This window comes from Buceros rhinoceros, unplaced genomic scaffold (assembly GCF_000710305.1).
Source record: "Buceros rhinoceros silvestris isolate BGI_N320 unplaced genomic scaffold, ASM71030v1 scaffold7735, whole genome shotgun sequence".
NCBI classification, from domain to species: domain Eukaryota; kingdom Metazoa; phylum Chordata; class Aves; order Bucerotiformes; family Bucerotidae; genus Buceros; species Buceros rhinoceros.
In genome coordinates this window covers 1-23,768 of record NW_010412224.1, presented here as the reverse complement: position 1 = coordinate 23,768, position 23,768 = coordinate 1, and the positions used below count along the sequence as shown (strand labels likewise).

Below are 23,768 nucleotides of genomic sequence, written 5' to 3'. Positions count from 1 at the left end.
AGTAAGTCTAGTGCAACGGCACCTACAGTAGCAGTAAGCTGTTTCAAAACAGACTAATGTAAATTCCAATAGCTGTTACTGCAGTAATAAAAATTAATTGTTTATATTTGATTGCTTATTTTCTTTCTTGTAGCGGAATAAACAGCTCTATAATAACACAAACTGTATTCAAAAAAAGGGTTGTTTTTGTTTTTTTCATTAACTGAAGTATAAAGAGCAACTATAAAAGCTCTTGAAAACCTTAAAAAAAACCCCTGAACTAATTTTCATGCTTCACATCATGACTTCCAAACACATTCTACAGACAAAAGAATTTGTATTGCATGTTTCCACTTGCATCATAACGATCTGAAGACTATTTTGAAGTGGTTCCTGCTCTAAAAAAGAAACAAAATACTATGGTCTATCATTCAATGCTTTCCTAAATCTGGAAAGCATTATTTACTCTTTTAGTGTGACAGCTCTTGGCTCATCCTCAAAATACTGCAGAGAATTCAAAGAAGGAAATCATAAAATGAAATGAGCTGCAATTCGGAATACTTGACTATATCATGTACTGTTCTACTAAAGAAAAAAAAAAAATTAAAAATTACCCCAAAAAAGGATGACTCAATGGCCATCTGGACTAAAACTACAACACTACCAGAGGAACACAGTAGTCCTGTAGAAGACAGACACCACAAACGGAATCACTATTCTTTCTGGGAAAAAAAGAAATAATCCTTATTCTTTTCTTTTGTTGATTGTATTTTTTTTAATAAAGGCATTTTTGAACACTTCAGAAGCAAGCAGCGATCAATATATTTAACAGTTTTGGTAGAGAAACACTAGTAGATCTCATTTCAAACTTTTCACCTCTGTTGCTACAGCTCGTTTGTAGTTTAGCAGTTATTGATCTCGTACCTGCTGAGAGCTGGTAGCAAATGTGCTTGTTGAAGAGCAATTCCAGTATCTTCTGGTGTGACAACCAGCAGATTGTGCAGAAGGCTGCAAACAGCTGCCAAAAGGGCAGGCGTGACTACAGCACACTGTTTAGAGAGAGTAGCAGTCATGGGAGAATCATGGTGACTTGGAGATTCCGTTGTGGTTGTATCGCTTTGACCTAGAACGTGTTTAACAAGAAAAAGAAAAACATGAAGATTAATTGGAGAAGTTACATAAGATAAACTGCTTTTTCTTTTTCACTAAATACCCAAGTTCCCTCCACATTTATAACAGTATATTCCGGAAAGAGAAAAGAAAAAACAACCAAGAAATCAGATACAGGAGAAGAGTTACTTAAAATAGTTTCTGAAATAAAATGTTCATTCTACAAGGCAATAATAATTGTTAAACAGTCAGTTTGGAAGAAGATAAATTTTCACTGCTTTCCTTAACAGTAAAATACATTTGTAGGTCTCTCTTTCTACATACATGATTTTATAAATTATTTTACATTATATAATTTTTTATCTTTTTACATATAAAGAGAATTATATATACATCTGTGTGTGTGCACATGTGTGCATGTACATGTGTGACAGCTTCACCAGAACTGACTGTTTTGAAAGGGTGACTGGACAACAGGAATAGAACCTAAGTCTTGAGTTACACTTCAAACAGTATCAACCATTTTTGCTTATTTCTGTCAAATTGTCCTATTTCATTTTAAAGGAATTGTTCCATGTTTGTCTTCCAAAACAACCACTAAAGCCATCAATGGTGATTGTTCCAGCAATACGTGCGCTTTGTATGCCCCTACAATACTGGAACACAGGCAGGCGACGCCATCGTATTCATCGGTATGCACACGGACTCGAAGCTAGACTCGCCTTGGGCCATAAGCCGATCAACTGCAGTTTCAGGAATAAAACTGGCTGAGTTTGCTGGGACTATTGTCTGAAGCTCAATAACGCTCCCCAGAGATGGTGAGGCAGATTGAATCTAGAAAAACATAAAAAGGAAACAAGTTGATCATAGCTTTTATAGATATTTTGCTTCAAATGGGGGGAACAACCACCAAAACCACCAAACCCACAAAACCAAGATGTCTTGAAAAATCATTGTTCAAACCCAGTTTGATTAAACGTTGCTCACTATATGTATGTGTGTGTGTGTGTGTGTGTATATCCTTCTAATGATGGAAGCTATTGAAATATGTGCACTATGAACAGCCGTAAACATTTCAGTTAAAAACTGATCAATGCCCAAGTTACTGCCAATTCCTCATCTTCATCCCTTTTTTCGTCCATATAATCAACTCAGTCTACATCTGGACTAAGATAGAAAGGCATTACTGAAGCATTCAAATGCAAATTTTCCGTGGACTATTTGTTTTACCATGAACATCAGCACTTGTCCATTCATACCTAGACACATACAGACAAAAATACCGCAAGCATGTTAGTCACCAGCCAAAGCTGAAGTTCCACAGTCTTTGCAACTTTGGGTACTTCTCTAACATTAGTCCTGCAATCCTTACATGTATTCCTTTCACAGTGAAGGTATGACATATTTATATGACATATAATTTTACTGTCATACTACCATGCTCCTTCTACCAAGTCCACATTATCTAACATATTATTAACTTCTTACACTTTAAAAAGTTCTTAATGCTCTTGCTATGGTGTTTAAAACCACCAGCTTGAGATCAGAAGATCTAGTCTCCTGCTTAATAAAATGCTTTTTGTGGCACAAGACCCATGACCTGTTTCAGATTATGGAATAAGCATCTCCCATATCAGGTCATTTTTTGTTTTCTAGCAGGACAATTCACATCAGATAACTTTTCTTCAAAGGTATCATTATACAGCATAAGCAATACATAATTTTGGGGAATCCAATGAAATCCCAAGATGGTCACAGCTTGACGAAGGATGTTATTAAATTTTTCCTGACAGTGGGCTTTCTAGGGAAGGCTGAAATACTTCAACGGTTTTCTTTTAAAAGTTTTATTAGTATATCTGTTGGTATATTTTTTTATCTAAGGAAATGTCAAAAGTGACATAATTGATAAAAAAGTTTAACCCCATCCTGCACCCCTCACAATTTCCATGCTTCTGTCAGCACATCTTTCTTTGAGACCAGAGTCCTTCCATGAGCAGAAGGCTGCCACCTCCATACTGGTACCTCCCTTCTCTGTCCTACTTTCCTTTGGTCTCCCAACTACTGTCCATCCTACAGTCTTGAATCTTTCTCCTCAAGCATGTTCAGTTGTTTCTCAGAGAAAGGCCAGAAGGTTCGTGTAGCACAGTGAGATTTGAGGTGCGTGTCTGAAACCCATATTCAGATACAGCTCAGGTCACATAAGCACTAGGACATGCCTGGCTAAGTAATTTTCTTGTTAGCAAAATGCAGTATCAAATTGTACTGACCAACCAAAATTCAAATTCTTTTTAGATTCTACAGATATAAGCCATACTTGCCAAACAAAATGAATTGTTAAAGTTTCATGCTTGCTGATTTAAATATTTATTTAATTCCATTATCAATCCATCCTGACACACAGTACATTCTGCATTTACTCAGCACTATGTACCCCAGACCATAAATGTCACACTCAGTATGAAGGGGAATTTTGCTGAGGACAGAAGGGGGCTCCTGTTTGGGCTTCTGCTCTTTCTCAGGCTCATCTTGACCCTGCTCCTTCTCCTGCTCCCAAAGACAGCTTTCCCATTTGTTGCGACCACTGTACATGCATTAGGTTGAGTGTAACTTTGTATACTTCATATTGGCATTTGGTGTCAGCTTGACTGTTTTAATAAATCTCTTTTCATTTCATTTCCCCAATCTCTCTTCCATGCTGGGGAGGGGTCACTGGGTGATAGAGCAACTACTATCGTTTAGCCCCAGATACCAGCTAAACTTAGACAATGACAAAAAAAAAGTAACTCTCTTTCTTAAAAAGTACAAACCCAATATGCAACTTCAAATGGTCCGTATCGTTCTTCTGCAACAAGTAAAGCCCTCAAGTGAATTAGGACTACACTAAGAGTCACCTTAAAGATATTGTTATGCATTTATACAAGCTTTCACACGAGGGCCGCTCCAAAAGTCATGCCTTCTATTTATTACGTTGGCCACCACATCAGAGGCAGATGGTGGTGGTCTGTCAGTAGAGGTTGAACCTTCCCACCAATATCCCATTAAATTTTGTTGCCATGTGACAGGTGGCAGCAGAGGGACCATCTGACAACATGGCGTCTGACATGGGAGTGAGTGTGAAGCAAAGCAGTGGAATTTAATTGCACCCATTGGCACTCATCAACACTGCTGAATGTTTCTGGAGACCAAACAGTGGGTGTCAGCACAGTGAGGTGGTGGGTGGCCCGTTCCAGCAGCAGTGGCATTGATGGTGGGTCACCTCCGCTGAAGCAGATTGTTATAAGAGAGGTGTGCAGGCTCTGGTTCATCGCTGGAGAAAACGCACAGCCCATGGCAGGGACTCTGTCGGAAAATAGTGTTTGGCAGATAAGAATTTGCTCTATCAAATAGTGTTATGGTGCTCATTGTAGCTGTTGCAGTTTCCATGGAAATACGACGTAAATAGGAGGCATTACTTTTGGAGTGACCTACGTATTAGTAATATCTTCAACACTGCACAACAATTCTTTCTCCATCTTCTAAAACTCTCTAAGCAATTTGGGCAAAGAAATAAAAATAAAAAGTCTCAGGTATGTTTAAAAAACCCAAACAAACAACAAAACAGGCAATAAAAGCTTTATCTGGTTAGAAAAATATCAGCTTCCAGCACTGACAGAACATTTATTGGTAATTGCTTCACAGCGGGACATGGGTTAAAACCAGAAATTTTCCTCTATCTGAACAGAAAACTTACACTAATACAATGAAGATGTTTCCACAATGCTCTGCCTTCCAGGAAAGAAAAGCTATTACCCTTTTTATAAATCACCTTTGATAAGGATGAACTGGGGGTCTGAGACATGGTATCTAGTAAAGGATATTTACTACTGTCACCATGATCTTTCTGGGGGGAATGAAGCTTTCTGATGCTTAACAGTGAAACAACAGGCTTTGGGAAGGGGTTTAACTGGGGAAAAGAAAGGGCTGCCTGTGGGGGGAGATGACAACTGCAGATTATAACTAACACAAAAGAATACAAAGACTGAGTGGAAACGCAGCAGAAATGTGAGGGTTTTGCAGTTTATCTACTAGACGTGAATAAAAGGTCTTTTCTTAACCTCTAGTATAAAAATCCCTCTGGCATTGCTTTAATAGGCTTGCAGTGATTAATTCCATTCAGTTCTCTTTTCAAAGGTTTAAATCACTTAACTGTATAGCACTCTGGTAACCATGGTGCCAGAAAATAAAGCATACATTTTTATAAAATAGCAAGATCAGAAAGAATGGCCGTGATTTAAAGCTATATGGGAAGTGTCTGCAGATCTTTAACCTGCACCATTTTTAGCTCAAGTTTTTAAATAACTGCTCGTTTTGCTGAGCGGTCCTGGGCACAGAACAGCCCGGGTGTATTTATGCGGCGTGAAGCAAGTATCTCCATGCTGACTGGTGTTCTCAGTCATACGCACTAAACACAAACCAACACATTGGTTAAAATCAGAGTTGGAGTTTGTTCTCTGTAACTATGTCTTTCCTTAATGTTTAAACTACAAATTCCATATATAAGACTTCTAATCTTCTCAGAGTTGGCCTTTTTGCCATATCCAGAAAAACAGAGATAAATTTGCCAAAAATCTTTAATCCACTGAGATCTTAAAGACACTAAATACGGTGCGTATGTGTTAACAGACAATCCAGCTCCGCTGCTGTCTTTTACATGACCTTGAATCACTGGTTTCATCCTCACATCGCTATTCTTTATAAAATGGGCAAAATTGTACTTACGGCCTCTGCAAGAGCTCTGACGGACTATTTTATAGACTAAAGGAAAAAAAGATTTGCTATTAATGCACTTGCTTTTTAGTTTTCTCAATTCTACTTACTGAAAATTTGGGGAAAAACTGGGGGATGGGGGAATAATGAAGCCAAAAAGGAACTTGGATGCTATTTTCACTTACAGTAATATGAACCCTGTATGAAACCAGCCTTTGACAGCAGACAGATCAGAGTCCTGATTATGAGAAATTTGAAAATAGAGAAAACTAATGGTGTATTTTTGTCAGAACTGTTTTTCAAATATTAATAAAAAAATCCGTCAGACCTTTTCTCTTCACAGAAAATTCACATAAATTCAGTAAAATGACATTACTTTTGCTTCTGAAAAGATCATCAGGATGTGGTTTACTGAAGGAAAAAAAGCATTTGCAGCTTCCTACACTGACATTCATGAAATGAATGGATATGGACATATTTAGAATAATTTTTTTTCTTTACAGAAAAAGTGATTAAAATATCAGAGAAGAGCTTCCGATAGAAACAGTTCTACTGGGTTTGATAGCTGGTAACTCTCAGTTATTTGTGACTGTTGTCATCAAATCTGTACCATACAGAAAAAACACCCAGTTCTTCCCTTTGGAAGGACCTGCAGACTGCCTTTCCTCTGTGATGGGGAACGCGTGCCATCTAGTGGGCTCGGCATAACTACAGCTTCCCGGCACCATCAATGGGTCAAAGTTAGAGACAGACTTCTGGCAATGACTTCATAAATGTATTTCTTTTTCTCATACTCCAAAATGGAAAGCTTTAGGCCAAACTGTAGGAACATAAAATTTGACTTTATATAGGAATAAATTGCAAATGCCTCATTTCAGGATAATTTTGAGTTTTTACAAGTATTTCCAAAGTTTACTAGACAGACACTTAATAGTCATTAACTGCCCTTTGAAATACCGTTTGTATTTAGCCTCAGTTCCTCACCTCTGTCTTTCGTCTTTTAATTAATACCGGCACTGGAACATCAGACCCCTGCATCAATACCGACACTGGAACATCAGATCCCTGCATCTTGCCATCTGGTATGTCAGCACTGGTATTTTTTTGAAGTTAAGAAACCTAGTTAATAAAAACAAGTGTCTACAACTACTAAAAAGGTCCATGAAGGACAAACGCACATTAAATTAACTTCTATAACTGACAATCAAAGTTTTTGTTTGAAATCTTCATATGTATCAGGGGAAGACGGAAAACACAAAACCCCATTAAATTAGCTGTAAGCGCAAACATGAAATCTACAGCGTTTGGATGGTTGATACAAGTGAGGGTATCTTAGTATTACACTGTGCTTTCCACTTCAAATAAGTAGCTGTTCTTTTGTTAAACGGAATTGTAAAGCTATGCTTTTATGTTGAACTGTGATGCTGATTTACACGTATAAATAAAAATACATTAACTTGACCTAGTAGATTCCAAATTATTTTTCCCTGTTTTCAAGCTGAAGCCATTCCATGTGATGAACTCTTCAACTCTTCAGGAGAAACCAAGCACAACTTCAGGTAGATTAGCCACTTAATCCCGATAAGAATTGTTGAAATTCAACTTTTCCCTCAAGAAATGTGAGCAAAACAAGATGAAATTTGTTCACCTTTTATTCCTACACGAAATGCACTTAATTTATTCAGTAAAAACCAACTTGGAAACAACTGCTTTCAAACAACCTGAGATTCTTTTGGAAATTATTTTTTTAAGCTCTATTCATGTTAGCATCTACTTCTTGATCTACATGCACTTGCTTTTAGTTCCAAACATTCAAACTGGAGTATCTGTGTTTAAAATAACCCTACGAGTTTTTTTGGGGGGTTGTTTTGGTTTAGATAAAAGAAAACCAAATTAATCCACAAAATTTCTAAAAAAAAAAGGTCATTTTAGCTTAAACTAGAGCATACCTTTCCCTCAATTATTAAAACCATGCCAGATAACAATTGTTAAGGAAAAAATACGATTGTGAAATATTTTGAGACAAAACCTCAATACTGACTTTTCTGTGTTTTTATTTTTATCATGTTCCACAGCAAAATTGGGCATAATGATTCTAGTCAATAAAACACCACAGCATCTTGTTGTGCTTTATTGGTCTTTGTCATATCAGCACAGCTGTTTAACAGAAAAGAAACTTCTGACCTCTGATATTATTTTTCGGTCTTGCAAACATTGTGCCACTTTTCTATTTTACAACAGCATTTTCAGAATCCAGAGTTTATTTTGTGACACAGAGTATAAGTTTAACCCAACGTACTCGTGTGGTTCTGATTGATCCAGTTCTGTAGTTGTCTAGTGTAAATATAGGTTTACTCTGAAAGGACAGTTTGGATAAAAGCAGCAGAAGTGACAGCTATGGATGGGGATGACTGCATTGTGGCAATAAAGCCAATTACAAAGTCATCTCTGGAGAACAGGTCTTGGTGTGAGAAGCTACTGAATTCAGCACTCACTACCTTGTGCATTTAGCTAGTCAAGGTAAACCATTTTATTTATTTTTGCTTGAGCAAATAACCATTAAAGTTCTCTTTAGCTTATTGAAGCTACTTCAGAGTAAATTTCAATTGAGTTTCAGGTTTCTAATTTTCAGTTTAAATTCAGTTTTTATTTTGTGTTATTTTGTTTTGGTTTGGTTTTTTTTAGCATTTGTAAGAGTGCTACATTTCATGCACAAGTTTATACTTAAAATAAATAGATTACTCAGGAAGTTACCATAGTTTCAGAGGTTGACTGAGAATGTGAAGATTGGCTTTGACTGGAGGGAGCCTTCCAAAGATTAAGGGAATCATCCAAATCTGTAGGAAAAAAGAATAAAAATAAAAATTGAACAAAAAGTTTTCTTTTTTCTGTACTGAAAGACAGCAAAGAGCATAAAAAGCTTTTCAAAGGATTGTTTCAGCGAAACGTAGCCAACCACAGTTAACCTTCTGAAGCTCTCAGAATATAAGTTTTCACACATTGTATCTACAAATTCCTGTCCAGAAAATCCCTTGAATAAACAGAAATTAAATAAATGCTATTTTCAGTGCCATATAAAATACTCTGGGAAAAGCTACACTTAGCTCAAACTGTAGATCATTGCCTTTAGCAGTGAAATAGTTCAGATTTAGTTTTATTTAAAATCAATAGTACAAGAGTACTGAGGATACTGGGGTCTCACAGCTCAAACATAATGAACAGATGCCCTTGTCTTCAAAAAACGTCAAATTCGCATTTTAAGAGAACCGGTTTCAAGAGAACCCGTATTATAAACATAATGAAGGCAGAATTACTTGTCAATCTGTTTCAGAGTAAAAAGTGCCAAAAATCTTTTAGCACAAACCTGTCAATAATAGGTTTTAAGGCTTTCATGTTTAGAATGCTATAAAGAATAAAAGCACTAGATTACACAGAACCTGAGCGCAAAACCCACAAAAGTAGGAGTCCTATACCTATCTTAGCTGATTTTATTTTCAATGTAACTTTGCAAATGAGGTTTTTTTAAATATTCCTGGAAAATGTGAAGGAAAATACATTGGGGAAAAAAAACGGTTTCAGGAAGCTAAACCAAAGCAAGGTCTTCTATGAAGAGATGACAAGGGCCCTATTAAAAAGCAGGAACAGGTCATTATAAACACCACAATTCTGAACGTATGAATGAAGGACTTGGATACTTAGAAGCCTTTCAAGTGATACTGTTTTAGAGATGGAGCAAACGTTGTCTTGTCCTCCCTTTTTTAAATAAACAAAATTTCAGGTTTTGTTCCCGAAATATTATAGATGATTCTTTCCCCGTATTTCAAATCTCCTGGAAAAACAGCTTTTTGTCTTTGCTTTTCATTGACTCGATACATCTCGACTGCTCCCTGAGAAATTCTACAATCCTGGAGTTTGAGTTGCTCTTCGATACGATACTGCATCATCCAACAGAACTACCAAGAGGTATAAATAAGAGGACCATGGGAGGAGTGAAATGTGTTGGACTGAAAGAAGTTACACTTAGAGAAAATGTATTGCAGAATCGATTACATCTTTTCCTTCTGTAACTTTCTGAAGACGTAAAAAACAGCTCAGAGCTTTTTCTGAGATATGTTGAACTACTGACTTACCTACTTCTTAAATCCTCAGAGCAGTATTTTGGCTTAACAACATGTTTAAGTTCATGGTTTACATATTCCTCTTAAGTTTCATTTTTAGGAAGAATTATTTGAGGTAGATTACTCAAAACTAGAGGTTATTTAAGTGGGTTTAAAATACTACAAGATTACATTAACATCACTTACCAGTTACACCACCTTTTCCTGCGATGAGGTTGTCTTCCTTGGAAGAATTCAAATCAAACATGTAACATCCTAGGTAACAGTGCTTCACTATCTGATCCACACGTTCATAGAACTGGCAGTGATACAAAAGGGCCTTAAGCGCAGGTTTTCCTGTCTGAGAGAGGCCAGATTCTTCATCATGTACACAGGGACCCTGAAGACACATAATTCACAAACATTGTTTCTTCAAATGAATATTTTACATAAAATAAACTGTCAAACCCCTTTGCATTAAGCCTAATAACTCTATGTGTGTGGGTGTGTATTTACACCGCTGGTTTACTAATAGGTTCCAAAGGTTATATGTAGGTTTTATGAAAGCTGAGCTAAATCGTAATATTTTACAAAAACTATAATGATTTAGCAAAATGGAAGTAGCTGATTAGCTCCTGAGAAATTTATTAACAGCTAAGTAGAAAGCCACAGAAAGCTGTAACTATGTGGTTTTAAGACTTTATATCTAACAGAAGACTTTACAATTTTAATTCTCATTTAATTCTACTTACAAATATCAACTAACGTAGAAGTTTTCTTTAGAAAAAGAGCTCACTTGTACTCAGATAATATATCCTGAAAAGGTCATCCTGATCTAAAGCATACTGCCATTATACGACGTCTATCCATTTCAATCTACTATGATAAAAAATTTAGTTAGAAAACAAAACATAAAAAGAAAGAAATTATCTTTGAAGAACCATTTTCAGTCATTTCTTTATATATACTGACTTCAGGGAAAACTGTCTAGAGCAGTAGATTTACACCTGAAAAGAAAGTCTTATTTCAAATAAACAGTTTGATTTGACTGCCTTTGTTACACTATTTCTCCAGTATTTTCTATGGTAGCAGAAGAAAACAAGAAGTTTTATTAAGCTACATCACAATCTGTTTTAGAATGATCATGAAATTACAAGCGTTAACTGGCAAAAGAACCCAGAATGAGATAAATTCAAAAAAATTACATTCTGCAAGGCAGTTTTGGGAGGCACCTTGCAGGACTTCAAAAAGAAACTAGTTAAAATTATGGAAAGAAATCAATCTGTACTAATTAGAAACTTGCTTTGACAGTCAGGAGAGAGTAGAGGTAGATCAACTGCAAATAAGTAATTTGAAAAACACTACTTGTTCCCAGGCGGCTCTAGATCTCCCCCAACCCCTCTATTTATACCAAATACAAGCTTACTGTCCAAGAAAACAAAACAAAACAGATTAAATAGGAGCAGTAAAACGATTTTGCTTTGCAGGGTAAATTATAACCAGAGATTTGGATGGTTATTCTTTTTGGTTTCTGAAATAAACAAACAGACTATTTTCACTATTTGCCTTCTATGCCAGTTAATGAGAATTAGACATGAGAAACGGTGTGAAGAAGAATGCAGTACTTCATGTAAACTTACAATGAATTACAAAACTGTACTCTGTCAGCAATACACTTAGATTGCATCAACTATGACAAATGCAGACTTCAGAGATTTTCTTAAACGTTGTCAGTATTTTATTGCCCAGAACTGTCCCTGCCAGTTCAAAAAGCTCTGCCAGGTACTTGACTGTAAAACGAGGGCCCTGAAAGAGTTATTCATCCGTTAACCTTCATAAAATGCTCTGCCTTCAGCAATCGTCGTACGACACAGCACGTTGCAGGCTTAGAATACGGGCTGACAGGTTGACTTTGCTCATGACAAAAAATTTCCTATGCCACTTTAAATAACTTAGCAAAATGAACTATCATAAAGCAGATCGCTTCAGTAACAGCAACACTATAGACACTCTCATGAAGATATTGGCCTACAAATGCTGTTACCAGCCTTTGCTTTTCCAGCCCTATTTGCCTAAGGGATAAAACGATAATGCTCTGCTTTGGCTATGGTACATTACTCCTGCTATTCACCAAGATCCACTTAAGTTCAACAGACAAATTGTCTTATTCAGTGCAAGGGGGAAAAAAAGTAACACTGAAATCTAGAATTCTGTCCTCATGGGTATCTCACAATTTTAATTGTTGATTGTGTTTTCAACGGTTTTATTTTACCAGTTACCATAAGGTGGTGTTTGATACTATCTTTCTGCACGAACACTTAAGTGATGAGCAATTTCCATTAACCTGCACTTACTAAGAAGAATCACATTGACATAAAGCTTCTGTTACTTGCACTGGAATTCATCCAGAATTCTGCAAATAGATTCAGGTTTTGTCATCTCACCATAGTCACCGAAATGTTTAAAAAAAGACTAAGCAAATTTATAATAGAGTTTATATCAACAAGTTACAATGGCTGCCCCTTGTAAATCCCCTGCTATTACATATTTAGAGAATTACCATTCTATTGATAAAACACAAGCAATAAGACTGAAACAAGGACTAGCTTTTTAAGATTACTTGAACATTTTCCTTTAGAAAAGGAAAGATAAGACATACTGTAAAATGCAGCTCTGCAAGAGGCAGCATAATTGATTCTGGGTGCAGCTGAATCACAGATAACTTATCCTAGTAACACAGGAGGAATGTCTGCACTAACTCGATCTTTGGCAGAACGAAACAGATAAACAGGGTATTGTTGCATCTGCAAATTTCTTCGAAAAATAAACATACACTGTTCTCATACAGGCACAATCTCACATTCTAGAAGGAGCAAGATGGACAGAAAGAACAGGTGTCAAGGCCACGTTGAAAAGTGGAGACCTAAGATCCAAAGATCTATATGTAAAATGTACCAGACTTGCTGAAGGTAACACGAGATGACTGACTTAAGACCAAAACTGGGAAAGTCTCCAGGAATCTTATCAGTTTGTATAAATATCTAATGAGAGAGAATAGAGGGAGACAGACTTCTTCTCATTGGTATCCAGTGACAGGGCAGAAGGCAAGGAGCAACAATTGGAACACAGGAAACTCTATTTAAATCTAAGAGAAACTTCTTCCCTGTGAGGGTATCGAGAGGTTGCCCAGTGGTTTTGGAGCCTCCATCTTTGGAGATTGCAGCTGGACGCAGCCCTGAGCAACCTGCTCTAGTTCACTCTGCTTTGAGCAAGGGATTTTGTTTTCAAGCAGCATTTTCAAGCAGACTTGAGCAACAAGCTGCTTCATCTTCCTTTGGAAAGGTTGAGTCTCATCACTTACATATTTCTTTAAAAACATTTCATAAACATCATCTCAGAATTTTTTCTTCCTCATACCCCTCAAATTGTGTTGCGTTTCAAGTGTGGGTAAAATAAGTGACTGATTTCTATTCTAAAACATTAATGATAAATATGTAAATAAGTAAGTTTCCCAGAAGTAAGCCCCAAAATACTATACTCATGAAATGTGACATATACAAACTGACTGTGGTTCTTTCCTTTCAAATCCCCAGTAAGTTTGTGTATTCATATATTTCTCTTTCCAAAAGGTTACCTTAGACACATAATTTATGTTTTATAGGCATATTGAAAACTTTTTTTAGCTAATAATGTCTCTGTGACACTATGACCTTTCTCATCAAATGGAACAGTCACTCACTTGCCAAAGACAATCTTTGACGTCCTCTGTAGGAATTGGAATCACAAGTAGATTTTGTAGAATAAAAGCAGCCTGAAAGAAATGAAAGCATCAATATTGCCCTCTAGCCATCAGAGTTCAAAAAAAAAAAAAAAAAAAAAAAAAAAACCACAAACCAAATTGCCTGAAAGAAATGAAAGCATCAATATTGCCCTCTAGCCATCAGAGTTCAAAAAAAAAAAAAAAAAACAAAAAACCACGCATCAGATTGAACAGCACAGTCCACATATTATTCCATTCTTTAGACATATGTTAAAACACAACGAATTTTCATGTTCACACTGGAAAAAAAAGAATCAGAAGGACATAACCTAAAATCCCTTCACCTACAATAGATGTCATTAGGGCACATCACAAGAGAAGGCTGGTAAGAAAAAAAAGACAAAGAAGAAATGGAGTAGAAATCACAAGGAAAAAAAATTTTTTTTTTTAATAAAATGAGTGGGAAACTTTATTTTTATTAATACAGTACTTTCCTCACTATTCCAGTACAGCCAGTCCTGTTGAATGAGCATTACATAACAAGAAGTATTGGGAAAAAAAATCCCTAAGCAGGAAAACCTGGATAACTGTTTATGACCCTTCACTCTAGTGAAGTCCTCATGTACTGTTTTTTAATTATTGTAAAATAGTTGGGACAATGTGGGGGACACACCCGGACAGCACATACATTCCAAATATTCTCCTTTCTAAATACATGCCATGTGTGTTTTGCTAATTCATAGTACACACGTAGACACGTACATGTGGGTGGATTGAAACTGCTTCTTTCATATTTTCTCCATCTTTTGTCAATAATTTGACTCTTACGAGACTACTGCAATAATCTGCCGGTTAAAACAATGAAGCGTACATTCTCAAAAGCATTTTGCACAAATAAATTCAAAATATTACTTTAGACTATGTAATTATTTGAGCAAGAGCTGTGCAGAAACTAACCTACTGTCACAATTGTTCTTTCAGTCATTGGAAAACAAGAAAAACCTTCTAACTGGAGTTGACAGAAAGTTGCAAAAAATGCATAGGCAGTTTTGGTATAGTATTGCATGGCTCCATGTGCTGTTCCAGCAGCACACAAAATGTTAGTTCTCATAAATAAACGTTAGTGCCTATGCAAATCAGACTACTTCATGTCTGCAACAACGAGGTATTTACTACAGAGCAGGTGGTGAGTTCGTACCGAAGTGTTCATAAATAGAACAAGGTAGACATTAAAATCCAGGCTAAATTGTTATGTTTTAGCAAGCTGTTTGTCTGCCTGAGTAAGCCTGAGGAGTTTTCATGCACTCACTTGTTCTGTTTGGATCATTTCTGCTTTTACACTAGTCACCTGTATTTATTGCTTCTTGAATAATTCTAAATAAGAAGTTAAATATTTTATTCAGGTGCCATTTAACTTACAAAGCAGTTGGTATTGTGCAGCGTCAGAGAATACATATAGAAATTAAAAAGAAGAAACTCCTATATTTTCTCCTTCGTGAAAAAACTTGACATTCTAGGACAGAAGAAGGGCACAAGAAACCTACCTCCCTGCGTACCATGCTACATTCAGACTGGTCCAGAAGGATGTTTATCACTGTTCCCCACAGCCCTCCTGAAATGTTCTGGCAACTTTCTGCTAAAGCAATACATCCTATTTCAAGAGATGTGAGAGCTGATCCTATTCCAAGTGCTGTAAATCTGACCTAGTACACACAAGCACAACACAAAGTCATATTCCTTACAGTAATTAGCAACACATTTTTTAAATTATTAAGCTGTATCAACAGAAACTGGAGCTTAAGGGAATCAGTTAAAAAGTACCAACAACTTTCCCTGTATTTCTCTGGCCCTAAGCTCATAATTACAGCTATGTGTACATAAAAATGACAGAATTAATAAAAAAGATTTTTGAATACTTAAAAATACTAAGATAGTCTTCAACATTTTTCACATTTAACCACATAAAAATATTGCTCCATTTAGCAAACTCATATAAATGAACAAGTGTGCATCAAAGGCATTTGCTCCAAATCCGTAGTTCATGTAAATGTTTCTGCTTTGCAGCTAAGAAACAGCAATGTCATTGAAAACTACCTGTGAATCACGATCACGACCAACTAATGAAAGCATATAAGACTTTATTGTTACTGCCAACTACATTTTCAATAACGCAAAACAGTAGTTTCAATATTAAATAAATTAATGAAACAAAAATTTTGCAAATACCTAAGGGTCAAAATAAAATACCAACTTCACACTGCATTAACTAACCTCAGGGTCTCTGTCCACCCATAAAGGAACCAGCCATGCTAGACCCAGCTGAGAACCAACTTGTTCTTCGCTGTTATCATAAGGCAAAGACCAAAGGGATATCCAGTCCTGATTAGAAAAGAGAAAATGAATTAATAAATTATTTTACGACTCTTTCAATGCCATGCCTGTCTACCAGCAGCCTGAGCTACCAGTTACATACTAGAACACTTTAAATCACACACTGATATTCCAGGAAAAGATTTTGATTCTGTGTCTGTAAACATTTATTTAACCTGCTGACTTCACCTACCAAATAAAATTAAATTTGTGTCATCTTCACAGAATTACGACAGCAATGCTGAAGAGAGATTAAATATTTTACTTGAAATATTGGGATAATTATTTCCATTCAAAATTTACTCCTTTTTTTTAATGCTTATTACTAACATTACCTGTCTTTCTCTCTCTTACATTACATACATGCAGAAAACTTCTAAGTAAGAACATGCAATTATTTCTTTGATCGTAACTCATTCTTTTTCTTCATGCACCTCTTGTGATTAAATAAAGTCACTCAGACCACTGCATACTTCATAGCTGCAGATTCCATTAAATAATACTTGATCTTGGAAATTAATTTCTTTAGTTCGGGTTAAAAAACCCCTTACACTTGCAAGGTATTTCCATTTAACCATGGCACTGCACAAACAACGGATTAAATTCATGATGAATCATGATACCTAACATTTTACGTATGTGTCTTCTGGCCATCTCAGTTCCATATATTTTTTTACATGATAAATGACTGGTGATCCATTTGGAGCAGCGTGTTTTGCATGGATCTTCTCAAAACACACAATATTCATTACAAAAATCACAATATTTTACAGTCTTAATTTGATGAGGGAGGACATTAACATATAAAAAATGAAATACAAAACATAGGTCAGCAAGACCAATGAAATGATACCAGAGCAAATAAAATGTTGCAGCATTTCCAGTGCACCGTAAGTATATACCTTATTTCTCATGTAGTCCTACAAACACCTGTAAGTAACTTCTGACTGTTGGTATAAGCTCAAAGATCTTATGTCTGACTTACCAAAGTGATTATTCTAATGAGAAAGAACCATATTGGTTCATAATGCTGCTGAGCCAAAAACTAACTTGCTTTAACTACTTTTAATTTGAAGTTATTTGACTGTGCATTGAGCTAGCCTTTTTTTTTTAATCACAGTTATCCGTTGTACCTCTTGTACAACACAGCTTGCACACAGGAAGGAGGCCAATGTTATATTTCTCTTTCCGTAAGATTTTACACTAAATTACATGATTGTGAACAATGGTCAGGATTTAGAATTTCTTTGAGATTAAAAATTATTAGCACAATCCAGACTGTATACACACAGATTACAGTTTATAGCCACAAAAAAAAATGCCACTGATCATTATGCTACTATACATAATACGCTACGAGAGTGATATAAAAAAACCACAGTCCACTCCTTCATCCATGCATTCACAATCTAGTTCTTTGGAGTTTTCCTGCAGTATACTTGATTCTCTGTCCCTCTGCAATTTTCACAAACTTTGTTAGCACTTAGTATCTTGAAGAAGGATTACAAAACTGAAGAAATAGTCATCTGGAGAAGCAGGTACACAGCTCTTCCTAGTTACGTATGTACTCAATCACACTGAAAAGTTTTCACTTTTGGATGATAACAAGTGTGGATGTTAATTCTCAAAAACGATTATACTCCATTGCTGGATTTGTTTTAACTGCATCAGGATGAAGGCCATTTTTCCTAAACTCTCAAAAAATAGCTCTCAAAACATGCACATGGACACGAAGCACAGATGTAAATTTTGCTAATAAGTAATGATAGCTCCTTTTATAAGCAAGACAATTCTTTTATGTGTATACATATTCTTTCATGTATACTTATGTACATACACGTGAAAGAATACAGACATGCATGTGTAAACATACATGTTAGGAAGCTTGATATCTATGCAATGCTGAAGAAATAATAATATCCACAGAATTAGTTGCAGAATGATTTCAGGAAAGTTAGAACTGAATCTTCAGCTTTCTTGTATATTATACTCTATTCATTTATATAAATTTACATACTAAATGAGAGAAGCCAATTTTTTTCCATTTTACTGTGTTGCAGTATAAGTCATCTTCCCCCACCACATACAAAAATCCATCCTTAACCTCAGCAGATAAGGGTCACAAATGACAAGGACAACTGTAATGCACTCACCGTATCCTTGGCTTGAGCCATCATTTCATGAGATAAGTGAAGCAAGCAGAGAACCGTGCTTTTTGTGACACCTTTTCCCATGAAGGACATAGCGTTTCCTCCCCACTCCACATAAAATGACGAGATGACCTAGAAGCGGGGGTACGAGCTCATGGCAGCTTTACTGTGAGCAGCATGGAGGTAGAGTACAAACTGTCCCACACGCCACTAAATCGCAATTTAAACTCAAGGCAGATTTTTAGCTGAACTTTTAAGAATTTGAGTTATTCGGTCATGCGATTGTTTCCTGTATGGTCAAACCTCTGAAGTTCAATGGCTTTTATTTCCTTTTGCAAATGAAGAATGTGCTTAATAATAAAGACAATACAAATAGAAACCTGAAAATTTGGTTTTGATGGAAACAGTACGTTTATTGTACCCAGTCTTCTATGCTATCTTTGGAATTGAAAACATAATTTCTTTTCAAAAATTGTTGTTCAAGAAAAAGGGTCATTTAGATCTTTTACTGTGATTTAAATAAATATATCAGCTTATTTATCAAAATCTAATGAACAGAAATAACATCACTGGCTCATAATGGAAAATAAACTGTCTCTGACCAAATAGCTAATCATATATGTTAAAATAAAAAACATGCTGATTTTAACAGAACATGCCCAAAAATATTTTTTTTTAAAAATTATAATCTTAAGACTTACACGTCTAGATGTATTTTTCTCCCCAAAGCCTGGCAATTATAACCTCCCCATTTTTGCTGCTCTTCTTTCTTTCAGTGTCCCATTCCACAGGAATTCCTTTCAAACCTGCTTTCTCTCCTCCCCACCAAAGGAACCTACATTCACTTTCATATTTAGGTCAAGTACATCTGCATAATTCTTCTGCATACACAGCTTACATATTACCAGTTGATTTCATTCCGTATAATTTATTTAATTTTTTTTTAATATAGTAATAATCTTTCTTTCACATGGCAACATCTATAATCTTGGTGCCACTTTTAGTCTAGATTTCAAACTGCAGAGCTCACCTAATCAAATAGCTCTAAAATATTTATTTCTACTCAAGAAATCTTAGCAAGTTAAGACCTCCCCCTAAAAGACTGTATGCGGGTTTTTTATCATAAATACGATTATCATCTGTTTTACAAAAAATAAAAACAACTTTCCTGACACTTAAATGGTTGCTATTCATAACATTCAGAATCACAAATGAATTAAAACTACCTTAAGACTTTTTCAGGCATCTCCCAATGCATCAAATAGATTTTAGTATTTGAAACTAAAAAGAAACTTCTAAATGTATCTACCTTACTGAATACTTGTAAAACAAACAGAAAGCCAGATTATGTTTTTCCTACAGTTTTAAGAAGATTGGAGCTTTCAAAAGACGTCATTTTAGGAGCAAAACCTAATTGCCTATCACGTCCACGGAGACTCAGCAAACAAGTCAGAACACTGGAAACAAGAGTGAAGCTTTGACTTCCCAGCAACTGCAGCATCTTGAAATGCCTCTTCTCTGCTTTTGTAGTGATAATTATCAGCCTAACGAGCTTTACTGTTAGCAAGATACTCCCACTCACACATGGATTTTGCCCATGGGAGAAGATCTTGGATCTTTCCTCTTAGATTTTGAGTTATAAAAAAACCCCAACCAACCAAAGAAACAAAGAAACAAACAAAAAACCCTACAAAAACCCCCAAACCAACCAAAATCCCACACTTCTATTTTTCATCTTCTTCAAACAATAGTCACTTGAAATTACCTCTTAAACAGGGGATGAAGACAGACACAATATCACCTGTCATCACGAGCACAGACACACACCACTCAAGCAAGTCTCCATATTTTAGCTATTTACTTAGCAGGAAAAAAAAGCATCTCTCTCATATCTATTCACTAAAAGCACATCCTAAAAATGATAGTGTCACTAGTTACATGCTTCTTTACAAGCATTCAACCCAAAAGCTAAGTTATAACATCAGCTACTTACCTCAAGAAGGGCTGTTAAATATTTCTTGCAAATTGTGACAGGGTCAACTGCAGCAGAGTAGGTGCTCCAGGCTGGAAGTGCAGTAACATGAACCATTCCTCGTAACGTTCTCTCCAGAGAAGGAAGTCCGTAAAAATGTGGTGCATCTGTTAGCCTTAAGCATTGCAGCAGCTTCAGAGCCAGCTCAGTTCTGAAAGAACCAGCAAGTTCCAAGCCCTCTCTGGTTTGATTTAAAAAAAAAAAAAAAAAAAAAAAAAAAAAAAAAAAAAAAAAAAAAAAACTTTTAACAAAAGGTTTTAAAAAAAAAAAAAAAAAGAAAAAAGAAATTAACTGTTGACATGAAGCTGTTACAAAGAATCATATTAAAAGGGGCCAATGCCTCATTCTTCTCAAAGTCTATGAATCTCAGTGTCTCAACTAGTTACTATTGCCTGATGCACAGAGCAATGTGGAATTTGACATTTCTAGCTTCACCCAGGTTCTGAAAGCATAATATTGCATGCATTTATAACAGGGCTTCTTAACCAAAACAGGACAACTTAGATGTAACTCTAATTATTACGAAGGAAGTTAAATCAAGAGCAAGAGATTGAAGACAATGGATAACATAAGAAGAGTAGCTGCAAAATGTAGTAGCTACGCTTGTGTTTGTTGTGGTTCAAGAGACAAGTTTGAAATTATTTCCTGAAAAAAAAAAAAATCACTCTAGAATTCAGGTAGATAGTAAATACAAAAGTGTGAGATATAACTAGCAGGGAGTTCTATAATCTCCCTTTTCGAGCTGTCAAAATTTTTAGAATACTAATACCTGAGCAGGAAGAGTGAAGAAGGTAACATTTTGAAAGTATCTTTGCGAACAGTTGTATCGTGGTACTGACATGAACAAATACCATAAACTGCAATTTTCCTATCTCTTAGAATACCCTTGGACAGAGAGATTCTGTCCAATGGTCTGTTTCCAGCCATCCCAAATAATCACTAGTGTGCACTGATAACGCTGTATTAGGCCAAACACCAGTTCAATGACAATAAACATTTGTTGATATTTCATTTAAATGTTTTACATTGCTATAAATAAATGCAATAAAATCAATCAAGTTTGATTTGCAAATGACAGCAGTGAAAGAGAAACAGCCCGTCTTCTCCCTGCAATCAGTTTGATTCTCACTTGCTGAACAAGTGACCACTAGCACAGACTATTCCAAGTTTCCCATTTCTCCTAATTTTACTGTGAAAAGGCCTCTCTAACGTTGATCTTCAAGAGGAGCATATTCCATTTGCACAGTCTAGAGTGATTGAGTCATGATGTAATTCTACTCAAACTCTGGCCGAGACGCAGCAGCAGGTATCCCCTGTCCAAATGACACGAGCAGGTCCACTGACACCGTACCTGTCAGTCACTGACATGGAATGAAACAACAAGGTGTTAAAAAGATGGATGAGTTCCTTATCCAGGTGCTGTCTGACACCAGTCTGTATTTCATCTATTTCATCCTGCACTTGGGATTCTGGTCGTGCCAGGAGGCCCAAAAGGGATTTGGGATTCTAGAAGAAAAGAATAAAAACACAGTCACATAATGCATTGTTTAAATCTGATTGTAATACCCACATTAAAGCTATTTTGCTGTTGAGAGCTTAAAAATCACACACACTGTAAATCACACATTCCACGATCATTTTACTAAGAAATATTTCTGTAAAAAGTACAGCAAAAAATTCCTATAATTACCAATTACTTGAATCCAGAATCTACTAAACACTGTAAAAGAACCAACTGTTAATGGCCTTCAAAATTTCCTGGCACTAAGCCATGACACAGTGTGTTTTGAAGCCTGAAAGAATAATCAAAGTTCAATACAGCAATGACTTGCAATAATAAAATAGATCCCAAAGAAAACCCCAGGATACACATAATAGAAATATTAGTTCAAGTTGCATTTTGTATGTCTCAGTTGCTTGAAAGACTTAAATTAATTTGATATAAAGATTTTATTTTACTATATTGAATTTTATAGGATTCTCCATTAGCCATAAAAATTGAAGTTCCAGAATTCTGTATCTGAAATGCAGCCTATCAGCACTCTTTTCTAAGTGTTTAGATTCTGTTTTAAAACCAGAAAATGCAAGTGCATGCAGACTGTACTTAAGATTTTAAGTAAGACCATTTTTGTAAGACCATGAAGGATCCTGCACATGGGCAGAACGCCCTTGCTTTGTGAAGAACTGTACTTTGAAAACTTCTGAAATCGCAGCCATCACTTTTATCCTTGGCATTTAACTTCGGGTTTTATACAGCAAGATTGAATTATTACATTTTGACTAAGATAATAGAAGTTGGTTTATGCAGCTTTATGATGTTTGTTTCGTATTTGTTTTTATACTTTCCAATCTAAAGTGAACAGTATTGGGTAGAACAGATCTCTCAAATAAAAGCACGAGAGTCTAGAAAAGCTGAAAAGAAAATAATTACATTCAATATTATCCATTCATTTTAACTGCAGCAACTGAACTGTAATACCTTCTTCATGCTTCTAAAAATATTTTTTACCTGGACATATTATAACCATTTAAAATCGAGACTTAAGTGACAGACTGAAAGCAAAATTTTCTGTTCTAACTTGTTCTTAATGCGAGACAAAATGTCATTTACATCTCTCTGCCAGACAAAAGGTTCCAACACACCTGTATGGACCCTCATCCTTCAAGTTACATAGATAATATGTATGTGGTTAAGCACACACCTTAGACAGCTGTGCACACACATATGGACGCAGAGTTAACCGTATCACATAAGCACATAGGGTTACATGTACATATAGAGCTCTGCATTGCTATAGCTGGCTCCGCACTGCCATGCTACCACAGTTAACTGCTACAGAGCGAGAGACGCACAGGGAGACGTTGTTTGCTGCTGGCAAACAGAGTATCTGAGTTTGGAGAAGCAATTCATACAGCAAATAAAGGAGAGAAGGAAATTTACTCTTGTTCAACTTCCCCAAACACTAAAACTGTAGCGCAGACCACAAAGTAACAGACATCAATATCTCAAGACCTGCTACTTCTTGCTTCTGTTCACAGAAGTGGTTTTCCTGGAGAAACTCACCAGAAACGAACCAGTCAACCAGTTCACACATACATAATTTCTTACAGTCTACAGATAACTTCTTAGGTATGTTCTTACATTTTTAAGCAATGATTTCAAGATCCACTTTAGATGGTCTGACTCCAAACTTGATCTCTGCTCTCCAAGCAATCTGTTTAAAAATCTTAAGACATCTACTAAAAGCTTCTCATCCTCAGCAGAAGCTGGAAGCACTTGCAGAAACCTGCAATGCAAACACAGAGATTTCCTTCCATGGTTGTAGCACATTAAAAGAGAGTTTAAGGTCTCAGCCTAATAATTAGGACTGAAGTTACCTGCAGATGTGGAATTATATAGGGTAAATGTGTGTACTACATATATATACATATAGGAAATATGGAATTATATTAATTACATTAAACATCTCATATATACTAAATTAAATATATTTAAATACATTTAGAGAAAATTGTGACTATAT

The 23,768-nt window shown here is 35.9% G+C and overlaps 1 protein-coding gene across 1 annotated transcript in view; it reads right to left on the bottom strand.

The window, feature by feature from the left end:
- Positions 1-23,531, bottom strand: part of LOC104493589 (rotatin-like) — a gene marked incomplete at its 5' end in the record, with an annotated part of 45,594 nt that extends 22,063 nt beyond the window's left edge. Inside the window, 11 exons of the mRNA XM_010136303.1 lie at positions 904-1,102; positions 1,812-1,923; positions 8,590-8,672; positions 10,140-10,332; positions 13,672-13,743; positions 15,237-15,395; positions 15,964-16,071; positions 18,216-18,344; positions 20,206-20,425; positions 21,596-21,750; positions 23,387-23,531. Coding sequence (XP_010134605.1) covers positions 904-1,102; positions 1,812-1,923; positions 8,590-8,672; positions 10,140-10,332; positions 13,672-13,743; positions 15,237-15,395; positions 15,964-16,071; positions 18,216-18,344; positions 20,206-20,425; positions 21,596-21,750; positions 23,387-23,531 — 1,575 coding nt within the window. The remainder of the gene's footprint in view (positions 1-903; positions 1,103-1,811; positions 1,924-8,589; positions 8,673-10,139; positions 10,333-13,671; positions 13,744-15,236; positions 15,396-15,963; positions 16,072-18,215; positions 18,345-20,205; positions 20,426-21,595; positions 21,751-23,386) is intronic.
- Positions 23,532-23,768: the final 237 nt, after the last annotated feature.